The following is a 16700-nucleotide window of genomic DNA, read 5'->3' as shown; positions in this document are numbered from 1 at the left end:
AGGAAAAGAGGAAGAGATAGATAGGGAGGAACTTCATTGTCTATCTGCATGAACTGGAGTGACTCACTTGATGTTCACCCGCCTTGTCTCCACCCTTTTCCTTCCTAAACACCACATACCTGTCATTTCTCTAATAAAGATTCTCTCTCATGCTACCGCTAATGGGGATTTCTCTCTTCTGTCTTACGCCATCAGCACGCTCTTTCTTCCCTTTTTTCCTCCACCACATTTCTTGTTTAATTAGGAACACTCCTCACAGTCTGTAAGCAGTTAGATTCTGGCAGCAGCGAGAGGATGAGGTTCAGTTTCTGTCTTTCTCTGTGACGCAGGAGCGCAGAGGTCGTAGCAGCACCTTCCAGTAAAGACTGCAGCTGCCTGGATTTCCTCCACTGCTTCCCAGCAAAGTCTCCTGAAAAATCTCCCTCTCCCCGCCGCACTCCGCTTGTTGACTCAGCTCCACTAGACCTGCTATCAATTTACTACCCCTGTCAGAGCCAGGAGGCCCCTGCTTACCGTAAAATACCCCCTCTTCTGGTGGACACGGATGACTGAAAATGGGAGGATTGGGGAGAGAAGGAGAAAGAGGGAGAGGGTTTTGATTTACTGTTTGAAGCAGGTTTTTAGTTTCCCACTGGAATAAGCACATGAAGTGTCTTGAAGAGGTTTAGAAACCTGCATGACTGCACCACGACTAATCCTGATGCTGCAATAAGAGCTGTGATGTTTGATATGTCATGTCTGAATCAATCTAGTGTCATGCATGTCCTCTGCTTTGTGGCCCAAAACTCTCAGCTGGCAACAACCCGTACCTTCCAATAAACCCCACCCTCGCTGACAGAGGGCATGCCCGTCATCACGGTTCTTATGGCAACAAAAAGTTTTCCACACTTGGAGCAGGTAGTCGAACTTGTTTGTGATTCATATTCATGACTTTAAATGAAGTATTACATAATACTAACGTCAAAGTGTCACTTAGAAAGACGAACAAAGGATTCTAAGTGCAATTAAACACTTTTTATTCAACTATTTCCTTTAGCTGTTGAATAACTCCCATTTATCCATTTAATGGATAACTAAGTCTCCTTTATACCACCCAGGTAAAATCCTTGGAGGCATTAAACCTGTTCAGACTCATAGAGCCTCTTTGTATCACGGTGAGTTCAAGGTTTCTGTAGCTCTTAATGAGCATGTGTGTGGCCTTAAACACACCAATCATAGTCACTTAATTGTTCCACCCTTCATAAAAATAACACAAGCATTATGTCTTCCTTTAGCAGTTATACCTTTTAACAATAACATGCAATGTTGCCTGCTCACAAAGAGGTGTTTAAGTTGTTGGCTAATTAAGCTATCAGTTAAAAATATTCATGTTTTTGCAGCATTGGTCTCAAGGTGTGATGCAGCAGAGCTAAACTGCTTAAACAGCATGTAAACCACAGACTGAAAGGCGGTGCATGTGTACGTGGTGTCTGACATTTAGCTTTATGAACTCTGAGCCACATCTGTTAATAGACGCTGAGTGTGAATAGACACCTGATGTTGGTGCAGACGCAGAAAACTTTATAGGTGACAGTTTAAACATTTTTTTTGAAGCGTTCGCAACATTTGGCCGACTCTGACGGCCATAATAAATTACTGTTTCCTGTTTCATACATAACCACTATATAGTGTCACAGGTTGTGAACTGTAGGTTCTGTATAAAATCACTCCAGAGAAAAGTGAGCAAGCATGTTGAGCGTTTGGAACATGTGAGCGTTCATACTGAGCGAGAATGCTCAGTCCTCTTCACTTTCAATGTAAAGGAACTGATCCATCCATCCATTATCTATGCCGCTTATCTGTTCAGGGTCGCGGTGGGGCTGGAGCCTATTCCAGCTGTCACTGGGCGAGAGGCGGGGTACACTCTGGACTGACCTGCCAGAATCATAAGCTCATGGTGATTCATGTTGGGTCTCTCTCTAACATACTTAACAAAGAGTACGGTCTAGACCTGCTCTTTTTGGAAAGTGTCTTGAGATAACTTCGGTTGTGATTTGGCGCTAAACAAATACAATTTAATTGATTGAATTTAATAAGCTGTGTCTCAATTCAGGGGATGCAGCCTTTGAAGGAGGCGGTCCATGGAGGATGCGCCGTTCTTCCTGCGTAGAACCACTAAAGCAGAACTGAAGTGAGACAGTCTGACCTATGGAGGATTTCCTGTTTGCATCACCAGCTGTTGGCACGCAATGAATCTTGGGATATTTTGGGCTGCGAAGGATACACCCGATGGATCTTTAGTGGCCCAGGAAAAGGAGGGTGCTTTTGTCGAAGGATCCTTCGAATTGGGACAGCCTTCGAAGTGCTGCTGTGATGCAATCAGCCTTTAAATACGCCTTTCAAATGATTCAGCCTGTCGATTGGGACACAGCTAAAGAGACAGACAATCATTCACGCTCACACTCACACCTACAGGCCGTTTAGAGTCACCAATGAACCTAATGAGCATGTCTTTGGACTGTGGGAGGAAGCCACACATGCACGAGCAGAACATGCAAACTCCGCACAGATAGGCCCCCTTCGTCCGAGCTGGGACTCAAACCAGGAACCTTCTGACTGTGAGGCGACATCGCTAACCACTGCACCACCGTGCCGCCTAAGGAAATGATAGTTAATGTAATAATAAACACAAATGCTGCACATCTACTCACACATCTTCTATACATTAGTAAATTTGTTCCCAACTTCCTTGCTGATGTCCTCACCCCCAGTTCATTCTTCCTCAGTGACCCACTGACCTTTGACCTTCTGTTGCGTCTGCTCCCTTTTGTGAGCTTGTTTCCAAAGCAACCAACTCACAAAGAATGATGGGAGTTTTTTTGTCTATCCGTCTGAATGTGTTCATAGCTCTTTCAGTGTCATTGTCACTCTTCATGTCGATGTATTCTCTCTCCTCGGGGGTTGTCAGGTCTCGTTAGCTCAACATCCTCAGTGGCCGTTAGCTCGCTGGTTTGAGACAGGAAATATCCATACTTTGATTTTAGCCTGCGGGTTCGCGCTATAGATTCAAGGACGAAAGCCTTCACGCTAGTCAATATTCCAGTAAGAGTCAAGCCACAGAAATGATGTGTTGCAGAGGCTTGGAGGGACAAAAGGGGGTTTCTATGGTTTATTCATGTGATACAAGATGTTTTTTCCACTGTGGTTTGTTGAAAAGAATGTGAGCAAGGAAGAATTCAAAACTGTAACAGGAAGTGAAAGTTCCTTTCTTGACAGGTCGGAAAAATAAAATCGAAACCCATTTCAAAGTGTAAACCATGGCTTCAGTATTTATTTTATCATTTTAAACAGACCACACAATATTACAAAAATATTAAGTGCTGCATGTCTTACAAAAGCAGTTTGTGCCGTCTTTAAAAAAGGCCAGTATTAACTTTCAAAAAAAATTCAGAAAAAAGGTATAAATACAAAACAAACTATGTACAAATACCAGAAAAATAATGCTCATTGAAAAAAAAAACAACTACAAAATCTGAATTCACATTCTCTAATCTACATCGTAAAAACTCGCACGCAAACACACCCACGTGACACCCACTCCCCAAGCCGTCAGATACACACACGAACACACAAGTTTCAAGTTTTGTTAGGACAGGACAGTTAGCTTATCTCTGCGGAGTAGAGGGAAAGCCAAAAACACATCAGCATCAAATTCAAAATGTCGAGAACGCTCTGAAATAAAACAGATAAAAGTCACAGCTGCTCCGACCTTGGGTGACATTTAAAAGGGGTTGCGCCACCACATATGGGGAAGCATTCAGGGGCTTAAAATTTGAACAGCATAGAAATAAACGTCCTTTGCTGCTAAATTAACACATTACTTTGTTTCAGAACAAAAGGGGAAATTATCACTACTCTAATTAAACCTTAATTACACCAATTAACTGCAGCACAAAGGCTGCATTTCATCTCATTTGGGTTATTTCCTCAGAAATACAATATTCTCCATCAAACACTCATCAATAGAGAAGCACCGGGTTTGAAATAAAGCTGCCAAACCAACAAGAGTGAGTGTGATCCTCTTGTGAAGTAGAGATTGTACATACTGTATGTTCACTGCTCTTTATCAGACATTAACTCTGGATGAGGGTCCAGTAAGCTGTCTCACATTTTGGCACACAACAAAGCACCAAACGGGAAGAAGGCCTGACGTAAAGCTCGAGGAAGGAGAGAGCAAACCTGAACTGGTATTAAACGAGTGATTCACAGCTTAATGTGGTCAGTGTTGAAGATTGGAGGACTCTTAAACACACCCTGTTTATGGTTCTTCTTGATGGCTTTTTGCTTACTCTCATCCAGTGATTGAATCCTGTGAAGCTGCCCGGCAGTTAAAGCTGACATAATACAAGGCTGCCCCCTACGGGTCAAAGAGTGGCACGAACATTTAGACTTTGGAAACGAGGAAGAACAAATAATTCCTGAGTTGTCACACTGTAAACACCGCCTGACGCCTGAACGCATCAGATTCTGCTGCTGGTGATTTGATATGCATAAAAACAACTGTTTTTTAATTAATTTTATACATTTTTATCAGAAAAATTCAGGCAGAAAATCCAAACTAGTGCCTGCTTTCTAAACAGTGTTTCTTTACCGTAGGAGATGACACGCGTCAGTGTTAATCTCTCACCCAACCTCCCATTCCAATCATGTTTTTACAATCATATGTACAAATTATTTTTACTTTACTGACATTAAAACAGGCATAAACAAAAGTAATGGCTTCATAGTGTAATATTTCCGACCTCGGGAAGGCATTTAATTAAATATTTCCCCCCTCCTCTCCTCCCCCTTCCTCCGTCGATACCTCAGCTCTTCAACAGATCCCCGAGATCATACGTGTCGAAGAAATCTGACACTCCCTCGCTATCCTCCAGGCTCCAGAGGTAGTCGTCTTGGTCCAGAGGTGGAGAGAAACTGACAAAGGGGGTGTTGGGGTCTGTGGTGAAGGAGGTGCCGGGGAGCTGGTCTTCCGTCATCTGCAGCAGGCTGGGGGGCAAGCCCAGCAGACCCTCGACGTCCAGCAGAGAAGACGTGGAGGCTGCAGCTGTGGTGGAGGCCGGAGCTGCTGTAGACATGTTGGCTGTGTTTAAGAGAAGGGGAGAGCAGGGGAGAGGGTGAAGTTTGAGTGTTTCCTTTTGTTTTCTGCACATCAGTTCTTATTGTTTAATTTCTTTATTATTATGTTGTACAAAAAAATTAAGACAGACCGATTTATTGAGAATGTTACAGAATAGTTTTGACATTTTGGGAAAAAGGAAATTGAACATCTTGCATGTTAAAGTGCTAAGTATGGAGTCAGGGGGTGATTAGCATAGCTTAGCATATATAGAATGGAAGTGAAGAAACACCTTAACAATTATCATATATACTCCACTGATTTAGCATAGCACATGTATAAGCGGCTCACATTGGGCAAGTAAAAAAAAGTGAGTGAATGTAATGCTCTCGCTTATACTTATCGAGACATGTAAACAAACAATGATGCTAAGATCCTGTTCCCCTTCTAATGTAAATACGATTATGTGTGGGTTTTAACAGGGTGTCTTATGCTTGAACTATTTCCTCGCAGTAACCGAGTGTTGTTGTTTACTCTGAGATAAACTGTTGTGTTTCAAGAAATAGTTATTAGGAGGATTTTTCTCCACCTTTTTGTGTAGAAATTCAAAGAAGAACATTAAGCATGTTACTTTAACACCCCTGGGGGTCCGCGAACTATAGCCTGGGGCTCCGCGAAATAATTATAATAAATTTATAATAAAATTGTGCTGTATCATTAAAAACTGCATGTCTACAGATAAGGAATATTTGCCCCAATGAAACAAGCATACTGTGTCCATTACTCCCACGTTAGCTTTGGACCAATAGAAACTGACGTGACTGTGACACATGTTAAGAATCACTCAACTCACTCAGATCGCAACGAACCGTTCCTGCGGCCGTCTTCTACTGTTAATTTTCTGAAAGCTTTCAAGATCAATTATTTGAAATATACTTTATATTAATAATAATATAATATAATAGCATTTATAGTAATGCTGTCAAGTTGAGTCCACAAGCAGTTTGAATAAAATGAGCCTCTGTTTTAAAGTATATAAGTGGTGTTAACATGATTCAAATTCAGATGTTTTTCTGTTTATCACTATGAAACATGTAGTAAGCATATGTTTAATCGGTGTTAAACACATGATGGGGTCCTTTAACATATAGCATGTTGGCTTTAAACATGCTAGCAGGTTTATTGTTAGACTAAGCTTACTGCCGCACAGCCCGAGCTGCATACTTAAAAAACTTAAGTGTTGTTCTTATAATAAAGAACTTTTCCCTTAATATTAAGAGTGTATGCCTCAAATAGCAAAGCAGCTCCCCAAGGCCAGAATAAGGGGAAGTCAGGGCCTCACACGCCGCTCATTAGCCCCTTGTTCACTGCCAGTTGAAGACGGGATTATTACGCCTCTGGTACGCTCCGTCTTCTACGTAGAACCGACAGAGGCAGAACGGCGGGGTGAAGTTGTGTCGACTCTGAGCGGTACGACTCGGAGGTAGTAACAGAGGCGAAATGGCGCCTGTGTAAATGACCGAGCTGGCAGGGTGGAACAGCCCCGTGTGTGTGTATGTGAAGCACACACTTTTGGTTTACATCTCACGCACGTTTTGCTTCCGCAATGCCAGAATGCTCCGGAAAAACACACACCGGGGTGGCTTTATGCCGCCATTGCTTGGTCCAATGTAAAATGGCAAAGGCGGCACAACAACGGTGCTCTGTTACGCCGCTGTGGGGTAATTGCCATGTAAAAAGGTCACAGTAAGGTGACCCCTCAAACAATTAGTGTGAATCCTTCTTTACTGTACATGACCAAACTAAGAGCTGCTCTTACATTCAACAGGCTCCTCTTTGATGCTGTAGGTTGGCGGGCCCATGGGGGTAGCAGGTGGAGCGCAGATGGGTTGAGGGAACTCCTTTTTAGGGGTGACGGCGCTTTTAACCGGGCTGGCATCTTCAAGACCTTCCTCTGGACACAGGTAGACCTCAATGGGGCCATTTTTACTCTTTAAATAGATCTGTAGTGATCCCTGCTGTAAGGAGAAGAGGAAGCAGAAACTGTTAATAATCTGAAAGTTGAATTACCATCAGTGTTACTGTCAAACAAAGACGTGCGCTCACCCCTGCTGTGTCCGGCACCTCCAGTTTGGTGTCCGCCGGGGCCTTAACAGCAATGACTGTCTGGTCTTTGAGACTGCCGATGGAGCGGATGTCCTGATACGTCACATAGCCCAACGTACAGTTTGAAGTTAAGGAGAAAAACAGCAACAGAGTGGAGACTAACATGTTAAACTAGACCCAGAAAACCACCGGAGAGAGGCGCAGATTGACACACGGCCGTCAGATGTAAAGGATATGTCTGATTATCGTCGTACTCTGTGAGCTGTTTGAGCTGTGCCGTGCTGGAGTGGATCAGCTCATCCAGAGATCTCTCCTCTCTCTCCAGGTCTACGAGCTCCCTCCTCAGAGCGCAGGCCTTCTCTCCTCCACCAGCACCACCCTCGAATACATCTCCAACCCTACGAGAACACATTAACATATTATAAAACACAAAGACAAACAGTGTAATAGATTGAAGGCACTCTACACGGTGAAGCAGAGGTTGTTGCAATGCCTCCTTACAGCCACTAGGGGGCAGTTTGTGGCGCATCAAACTCACAGCCACTGGATGTTGTTCTTTGACTTCTTCCTGATGAGCTGGACGCCCTCCAGGACGTTGGTGATGTCATAGATGCGTCTCTTCTGGACCTCCAGGACCTCAGTGGCCCAGTTCAGGTCCAGAACTCCATCAGGGGACTCAGCGATCAGACCCACAAATTTCTTGGTGAGGAGGCCCAAGGAGGTGTCGTAGCGTGTGCGCTCACCTGGAGACTTTGGAGCTGAGGGAACAGACACAAAGAGGCACGAGAAGGGAACAGTTAGAAATACACACAGGGCCTAGAGACACAGCTACGTAGACCGTTAACAGTGCCAAATGAAGGACAAGACAATACACAGATTGTGGTTAATACAAGAGCACAATAATAGTCATTTGACTAATGTTAGTTCCTGGTACTGTGCTGCTACTCCGAGGGACTCCCCAAAGAGCTCTGCATCCTCCATCTTTTAAGCTTCCTATAAAATCTCCCAAACTCCGCCCACTTACCCTCACAGCTAACCCATCCCCTTCCTGCCCCCGTTGGACTCGTACCATTGTAAAGAGCTGTAATTAGACAACTTCCTGCCTTATCTCTTTGCACTTAAGAGTCCTTTATAGCTCTTTATATCATTAAACTGGATTTATTACGACTCTATTGTCGACCACATTTACTGCTTTTTATTATAGTCATTTTCTGTTATAGTGTTCCTCACTTCCTCTGGCTTGTCTTTCAATTGCTTTTTCCAATTTGTGCTGTACTTTATTTGTATTAAGTAGAAGCACTACATAATACCAGTAGTCTCTATTTACAAAATCCACCTTTTAATTCATCATCTCACACACTTCTTTATCCCGTTGTACTCACTTCTTGGACTTGGTATCCGCGCTGCGATGCTGCATTTGCCCTTTGGTGTTCTGAACTCCGGCAGGTAAAGAGGGTCCTCCAAATCCAGCTTCCTTTTAGCCTAAAGAGAGAGAGGAACGAGTACACGTGCGTTAGAATCTTGTTGTTCTGAGGTTCACTAATCATCCCGTCATTATAAGGACATAAATAGCATGACTATAGTCCCCATTCAAACCCTTTCCTAGCCTGCAGTCCATTGGAAACAATCGGTTACCCTTCCTGCTCAGCTATTCTGACTGACATCACATAATGCAAAGTTAAAGCTAAGTCATGAGAATGAAGCGTGTAAGGCGAGTGCTAAATAGGGGGTTGTTGAATAGTGTCGTAAATGTGCCAACAGGCACTCGAGTGCAGGAACAAAGCACCCCCCTCACACTTTCTACAGCACTTCAAGAGTGTGTGCGTGTGGGTGTAGGGGAGGGGGGGTTATCGGCTCTCAACTCGCTGCCTGCAAAACGCAAGGAAATCCCTGGATTCACTCAATGACCTCTCCTCCCCCTCTCAAGCCTCCCTCACCTCTTCAGCTTAACACACAGGCTCTCCACAAACACACACAGATGATCACTTGTGTGTAACTGTAAAGCATTACACACTATATGGAAAGCATGCACACAACCTTTGGACCACAATATAATCTTCATCATGTGGCCAGTGCCTTTTTCACTGACCGATATATATCCCCCCATAAAAACAAAAGTGAAAATGACACACTCACATTTTTTCCCGCTCAAGATTGAGAAATGGCCAACTGTCAGAGAGGGCAAGTTGCACAAACTGGCAACACCCAAACATGCTGAATTCATCAGTTAATTTTTAACTCCTGCAAATGTTCACGCTGGATGAGGAAGTTTGGAGTCAATCAATAATAATGTCTTTGTCACACAGTGCGCCCAAACAAACACTCAGGTCACTGAGCTAATGGGGTGTGGGATTTCAGGGAAATGTCACTGAGGCTGCTGGGTAATTTCTAGCATCTGGTTAAGTTGTTCAATAACGATAGCAATAAGTGTTTTTCAGCATTTAATATGTAAATGTCTTACTGAATTGGTATCAGAGGAGTACTGGGTATCAACCAATGACTGTATATATAGATAGATGATGAGTCTCCATCTGCTCTCATTGTATGAAATTGAAGCCAAAATAGCCCCTGTGACGGCCGCTGCCATCCTGCAATGGATACGTTTTTTTGGAGCCAGAGCTGCGCAGTAGAGATAAGTGGGTGGCGCCGCCGCAGCCACTTCTGCTAACCAAAACACACACTGGCAAACCAGGAAGGATCCCGCACGTTGGCGTGTTTAACAGCAGAACAGCTTCTTTGTGTTGGTCTGAAGCAGACGTTCACAGATATGGAAACTTCAATGACTGTAGTGATTGTTTTAGTTACGCTTCCTCTCACCGTTCCTCCTCTACTCTGCTAATCAGGAACTGACTGGCTGCAGGAGCCACATTTGTCAACAGAGCTGTCAATCATCCTTTTTACAGCATCAAATAATGAATTAAAATAAACTTGTCAGTTGATAAGAACTAACTATACTGACAGAAACCGTGTTTGAGAAAAATGTATTTGGCGTGTATTTTGATTTTATAGTTTGACTCATGTCCCATCTGTTAACATGGAGGAGGCGGGCTTTACGACCTATACTGCAGCCAGTCAGCAGGGGGCGCTCTAAATGTTTTGGCTTCACTTTTAGGGAGCATGTGTGAATGCAAGCGACCACATTTTTAACCCCTACTTTATGCAGACTTTTTCCTGCCAGTCTCCTGGTAACATGTCTGCAAGAAGTCGGGGTGAGGCGGTGTGTGAACGCAACAGGAAATAGTCAGGAACATTCACCCGCCTGTGGCGGCATTAATACCATGCGACCCGTGTGAAACCAGAAGAGCGACACATAAAAGGATGATTAAAAACATCCGAGGTTGAAGAGGAAGGATTATTTACAAGACGACAATAGCAAAGATTTCTCCAATTCGGCGACATGATGGGCAGACTGTCTTGAGATTGTCAGGAGCGCATGTGTCTCCTATGATTGTGTCCTCACTTGTCCCTTCAGCTCTGTACTGTCTCACACACTGGAGGACAGGCAAAAATACCCGGCCACAATCCGTTTTGGTCACCGCAGTGCTTCAGCTAATAGGTTTAGACAACTGACAGAGACGGGAAAAGCGGTGAAGTGACCATGTGTGGATGTACTGTGGAGATAATGAAGGCTGCCATTGTCCCAGTGTGCTCCCTGACATGTCCACCTGTTGACCGGCGACATCTGGAGCTGCGCTGCAAGCGTGTGAGCTCGTGGCGAGGCAGCATTTAATCCTTACAGCACACAGGCAGCAAGAAAGGAACTACAGTCTGACACATAGAGCAGCTACTCTAAACAAAATGGTGACATTTATTAAGACCTACTATGAAATAAAAAGCTGTGCTTTTGTTGGCTCAGGATGCTGACAGCAGAGGGGTCACAGGGAGGACTAAGAAGATACTGTTGGGAGGGTCTACAAGCAGTGACAGCTGTACTTTCAACAGAAGGAAGATCTGTCTGATTTAACAACACAGTCCATTTTCTTCAGCCCCAGCATAAGTTGGTTTCTGTTAAGAATAAGGTTCAGCTTCATGACTTCCATGACCTAAATGTGCAGCTCAGGCAGCACCACGTCTGCATTTTTTCAGGCTTACAGGTCGAGGATGTGAGAGTCACAGCCACAGGCACGGTGACGTGTTGTCACAGGGGCACCAACGGTTTCACCCTGCAGCTGTAAAGGTTAGGGTGGGGGATTTGGTGCTCCATTTTTTTTTTTGCATGTGGGATGTCTCGGGTGAGTTAACAATATTACGCAAACACATTTTCATCGAGTGGAAAGACTGGCTGTTGTCTTTGCTTCACTCACACGTGCTTGACACACATATTAGGACACAGAAAACTTCCTGAAAGACGACATCTGACCGTCAGCAAATATTACTCTATGTAAAATCAAGCAAATCTGCAGTAAGCTCCTGTTAAGTCCATCTGCTGTGGATGAAGTGGGAGAGGCCTGAGTAAAACACACTCCTTTTAGCTCCTTATCTCCCACACTTCCAGTGTCACTCCTTTCACGTTTGTTGTAACCTCACCCTGCCTGCCTGCCCAGTTACACCCAAGCAAACACGTGGCTGCCCCTGTTTGCTGTACATTCTTTGGCTGATTCCCGCCGTCTCTGCTGCTGTGGCGAAACGTCCACCAAGTCACAGTCACGTGATTGACTTCTGCAGTCAGGCCGCTCTTTAAAAAGAACCAACAAACCTCGCCTGTCAGGCTGCATGGGACTCAGATTCCATCCCAGCCAAGGGCAAGTTGCAGTCTGCCCGCAAACACCAACTCCTCTGTACACAAACTCCTCTCCACCACACCCATGGGGAGTAGATAGAAAAACAATGCATGCATTGCTGATGAGATTGTCAACATGTCCCTCCAGAGGTAAAAAAAGAAGGGTGGATCGGCCCATTTGGGTGGTTGCTGGAGAGGGGGGAGCGGGCTGCTTTGAAATGCAAAACTCCCCCCTATGGAGGACATTATGCTCCGGGGCCAGTGCCGGCCCGAGGCTGGGGTAACACAGGGTGAAGGAAAGGGAGACAAGAGAAGTGAGAGAGATTTTGGGTGCATACAGTTGGCAATGTGGCCAATGTCACACCGGAGTGTCATCAGTCTGAGTGGGGGCTATGAGGAGTCTCTGGATGTGACTGAAGAAGGCCCTGGAAGTTAGAAAGAAGCTTGTAGAGGAGGTTGGTTTTCCCAGCTAGCCAAAAGAATCAGTAGTAATGCAGTTTTTTGGCAGATTTTGCACATTCCATGTAAATCTGGGAACGACGCACATGTGACATAAGAAGGGGAATAAATGGAACATTGTTTCCAGATGCATCTTGCAGCCAAACTTCCCTTTTGCTGTAGGAAAAATTGCTTGTTGTATCTGAAACAGTCATCTGTAGTGCAGCAGAGGATTGAGGGGATTTATCTTTCCCACCCACAGTAACTCATTGACATGGGTCTTTCAGACCTGGGAAGACCTGCTTATAGATGCCGATTGTGTCTTTTCCCATTGCCAGTGGAGTATACTCCTTTTGGTCTCTTCTCTGCTGCGTCGCCGTCTGACGTCACAAACGTGCCCAAAACAGGGTTTGCAAACAGTGAAGATGTTACGGTGGTTAGGTCTTTATTGTATCTATTACTCATTCACTCTGTTTATTAAACTCGGCGCCGACAAATTTGGAACGATGTTCGAGCGCTGCTCGGACGGAGACGGCCGGGATATGTAGCTGAGATGACAAGGAGTCGCAGAAGTTACCGACGGAGCATAGGATTGCGCTGGAATGGAGGTGAAGATTAGTGTGTTGACGCGCCTGAATCCTGTAGCACATTTACATTTACGGTATCAAGCTAGAAGGAAACAAAAGCTACATAGCATGATAAAACACCTGGTTTAAAACTACTGATGCATCACCTTTCATTACAGTTAGCATTATGTACAGGACGCCCTCTCTGCAGCTACACATTCAGTCAAACATTAACCTTTTCTCACAGTGTTTCACAAAGCACGTGCCCTTTGTGCAAACTTTGCAGTGTGGGATTATGCATGACTGTTATGGGTTTATTCGGTTTGTTTGTACTTGAAGATTCTCAGATTTGCACACTGAGTCAAGCATCCTGTTACCCAGTTTAAAGACAGTGGTTGCTATTATGATGAAGTTGAAGGAAGTGAGCTGCAGATGAAGAAGCAACACTTCCTGTAAACATGCGACTCATGAGTGAACATGGACCGAAGCAGCTGTGTCAGCAGGAGCATGAAGAAGACACTTAGTATTTAAATACTAGATATAAATTGCAACTATTGTTTTATCATGTGCAACGATTTCTGCAGATTTCACCCTAATGAACGCTATCTGTCTATGTCCAAATAAATAAAGTGACTACCTATATGCTTTGGTCTTTTTGAAGCGGCAGAAAGAAGATGATTTTTGTTGTAGCCAAGTCAGAAACTGCATTTAAACGTCTGTATTTTAGAAATGAGGAGTGGGAATCTACGACAAAACCCCAAATGACTCACTCTGCATGGCGGCCATTTTTAATTTAGAAATTCAGGTCTGTCAGAGATCATAAAGCTCCTGGGAAAAAAAAGACTTAAAGCAGTGACTACGTCAACCTAAGCATTGGTGAAAAATGCGTGAGAGGTTTTTGTGGGTAGAAGGGAGGAAGTAAAAAGCTCCTTACAGCCCGCTGTGTCGCTGTCACTTTAAAAAAAGGAATCAAAAAGGATTTAGCTTTTTTATGACACGAACAAGATAGAAGTGTCAGCCCATCACCTACTCATAGCATCATTTGTAATACTTTAAGGTGCTTTTCCGCCATTGAATTGAAAGTTTACTTAAGTCGCTGAAATGTTCTGAGGAAGTTTCACAACCATTGGACTTTGGGACTTTTGAAACCTGCTGTGCAATTTCAAAAGTGCATCACCAGTTTCCACCTCAACCGAGGTCTCATACACGAGCTGAATAACACCTGTGGTGACGTGTACTCACTGAGCACGCTGGTTGTCACTTAAAAAAGTGTATTAATGTGGTCACAAACGTTCTATATATGTACTGTGTGCATGGGAGAGAAAATGAATGGACCCCACTATCAGTGTGAAAACACTCACTCAGCTTTCTGGCTCTTTATCTGTAACTCGTCACCATCCTCTGATAATAGCATAGCAGTATAATAAACCCTGTCAGCGCTCGTTATATCTCCTCTTAATGCGTGATTAAAGGCACATTCCCAAGTTAGTCAACAAATGTAGGATTCTAACATGTGACAATCATAAAATAAAGACTTTCCTTGTAATAAAAGTCCACCTTGTCATATAATAAGCCAGGTGGTAACCTATTTCCCTCTTTACTTACATCCAACTAATCCTCTTGTAGGGCCTATTAGTGAATACAGGCTCCAAGGGCAGGGGGTTAACATGAGATTTGGAGACCCTGGCTTGTACACACTCTAACCCTTAACCCATTTAGCCTCACAGCAATTCAGTACATCTAAAATGACTGCAAGGTTTCACAAAGAAGAGATCATATATAACAAGTAACAACAGGTGTGGGGCGCAAACTGGTTAAGTGTAATCAAATCATACAGGTTTTCATTAAGCCTCCGAGTTTCTACATGGAGGTAGTGAATTTTTCTTACATAAAATAATCACACGGTTGATTTATTTACACACTAAGATGGGTTTTTTTTAGGGTTGTTTTCACTTGACTCAGCTCTGAGGGAAACACACCAGTTGTTAGGTTGTGACCTCTGACCTCCTCCTCCTTCCTACAGTGATAGGAGCAGGTTACACAGGTCCTGTATTGCCTTAATGACAGGTGCGGTTGGAGCAGCTGTTATATGGGTGTAATGACAAAAAAAGCTGTCCAAATACAAGGGTTAGTAATGACTCGGGAACATTTTGAGGCAAATTAGAGCAACAGAACGCGATAGAGAAAATACAGTGTTTACATTAAGGTCCTCCACCAGGCGGCCATTGTTTGATATGTGTAAAAGCCATCTCCCACTGTGGGGGCCACTCATCCTGTCTTTTCACAAGAGAGCTGGGGCCTCAAACACTCTCCAAACACTATCAACCCCCCCTCTTCACCCCTTCATCAAAACCATTACACACATTATCACACAGCGGCTGGTCTTGTCTGGCTACAGCTGGACTATGGGAGAAGATGTCACACAAGTTTAACATGGCAGACACACTCACACACACATCCAGCAGCAGTCACAGTGGCTCCACTGTGGCTTATCACGTCAAAACATATTTCAATGTGGCCCTGCTAAACTTGCATGCCAATGTAAATGCAGGATTATTCCGCCCACATGCAGGCACATACACACTGTTCTGTCACATTTGGTTATTAAGCAGCGTGTATTAGTAGTGCATGGTTGTGTATGTGGTGTGTGTTTTATTCTTTACCGGCAGCCGCCCGGAGGATGATCTGATGGGTTTAGCCTCTGGTCCGTGGGGGGTTGAGTACAGGCTGTTGGCTCTTTGTTCGGCCGCGGCGGTGTTGCAGATCTGGGTGAAATATCCGGCCGGTACCGTGTTCATCAGCGGGCTGGACAGTCCGGTGCCGAAGAACTCGGTCTTCACTCCTCCCGTGGACAAAACCTTCATCTTGTGCTGAGAGCAGGAGAGTCCCACTGCCGGCCGACCCGCTGCCGGAGAGACGCCTTTAGGCATCCGCATCATTTTCCTGAGTAAACTGAATTTAACCGGATTGGTCAAGCGAAGGGAGAGGTATGCTAGGAGCTAAAACCACTAAATGCTGCTGCTAAACTGTTGCTTGAATTAGCAACTTGCTGCTACTTGAAATTTTGTATGAAAATATATATTGAACATGCGAATATAAAAACTAAAGAGCCGAGTCATACAGTTAGGATCAGCTTATTCAATACAAAACAGGCAATTTTGCTGTATTTTCTGATGATATATTCGTCAGTAAATGCAGCACCATGCAAGGTGTTGTTATCCTTTGTCCGGCAACAAAGTGCAGACGAAACTTGCCTTACAAGTTAATAAAAAAATGCAATTTAAATTTCAAATGTCCTGTATTTTGAAGTCCAGTTCTTACAGGCGTCCAGGTTCCTCTGAAATAAGGTCCCACCTTGAGATTTACAGCTTATTGTGACTCCTTCTGATGCGGAACGCGACCCCGTCTGTACCTCCTGTCCGTCCACCTCAGAGCTCCTCTCTCTCCATACAAGAGGACAAGAGCTGGGAAAGAACAGCTATTTTACCGCCAAACTTCATCCCGCGAAATTTGGATCTCCCGCGGTTGGAGCTCGCCTCTGATTGGCTGACGGCACGTTCGGCTTGTCATATTTGCATAAAACAGTTGTACGCGCATCGGGCTGGTCTTCTTAAAGGGGCAGTAGCACAATTTCAGGACATGATGTTCTTTTATTACCAGACAATGGCCACTTCTTATTTAAAATATGAATGACTCCAGTCTATATAATCAGAAATACAATTAAAGAGTTGTAACTCTTTTATAAACACACTTTTTGTGGTTAGGGTCAGGATGA

At 44.2% G+C, this 16700-nt stretch overlaps 1 protein-coding gene across 1 annotated transcript; it reads right to left on the bottom strand.

Moving 5' to 3' along the window:
* Positions 1 to 4844: 4844 nt before the first annotated feature.
* On the bottom strand, positions 4845 to 15864 carry e2f2 (E2F transcription factor 2). The gene is made up of 7 exons (XM_069662373.1): positions 15589 to 15864; positions 8584 to 8683; positions 7740 to 7959; positions 7438 to 7599; positions 7202 to 7316; positions 6915 to 7113; positions 4845 to 5119 (listed from the first exon to the last, which is right to left on the bottom strand). Exons 1-7 carry the CDS (start codon positions 15862 to 15864, stop codon positions 4845 to 4847), a joined length of 1347 nt encoding a protein of 448 aa, XP_069518474.1.
* Positions 15865 to 16700: the final 836 nt, after the last annotated feature.

The sequence above is a fragment of the Semicossyphus pulcher genome, unplaced genomic scaffold (genome assembly GCF_022749685.1).
Source record: "Semicossyphus pulcher isolate SPU_LCO1_2020_fin unplaced genomic scaffold, fSemPul1.0.p SCAF_14, whole genome shotgun sequence".
In the NCBI taxonomy this organism is placed as follows: Eukaryota; Metazoa; Chordata; class Actinopteri; order Labriformes; family Labridae; genus Semicossyphus; species Semicossyphus pulcher.
This window is presented reverse-complemented; position numbering and strand designations above follow the sequence as displayed.

What these genes read in the sequence shown, in the direction of transcription:
- e2f2 (XM_069662373.1), bottom strand. Translation starts at nt 15,864, where the DNA reads ATGATGCGGATGCCTAAAGGCGTCTCTCCGGCAGCGGGTCGGCCGGCA. An exon ending in GCGGATACCAAGTCCAAGAA is followed by an intron (nt 7,960 to 8,583) that starts GTGAGTACAACG and finishes CTGTTCCCTCAG; the next exon opens with CTCCAAAGTCTCCAGGTGAG. An exon ending in AAGAACAACATCCAGTGGCT is followed by an intron (nt 7,600 to 7,739) that starts GTGAGTTTGATG and finishes GTGTTCTCGTAG; the next exon opens with GGTTGGAGATGTATTCGAGG.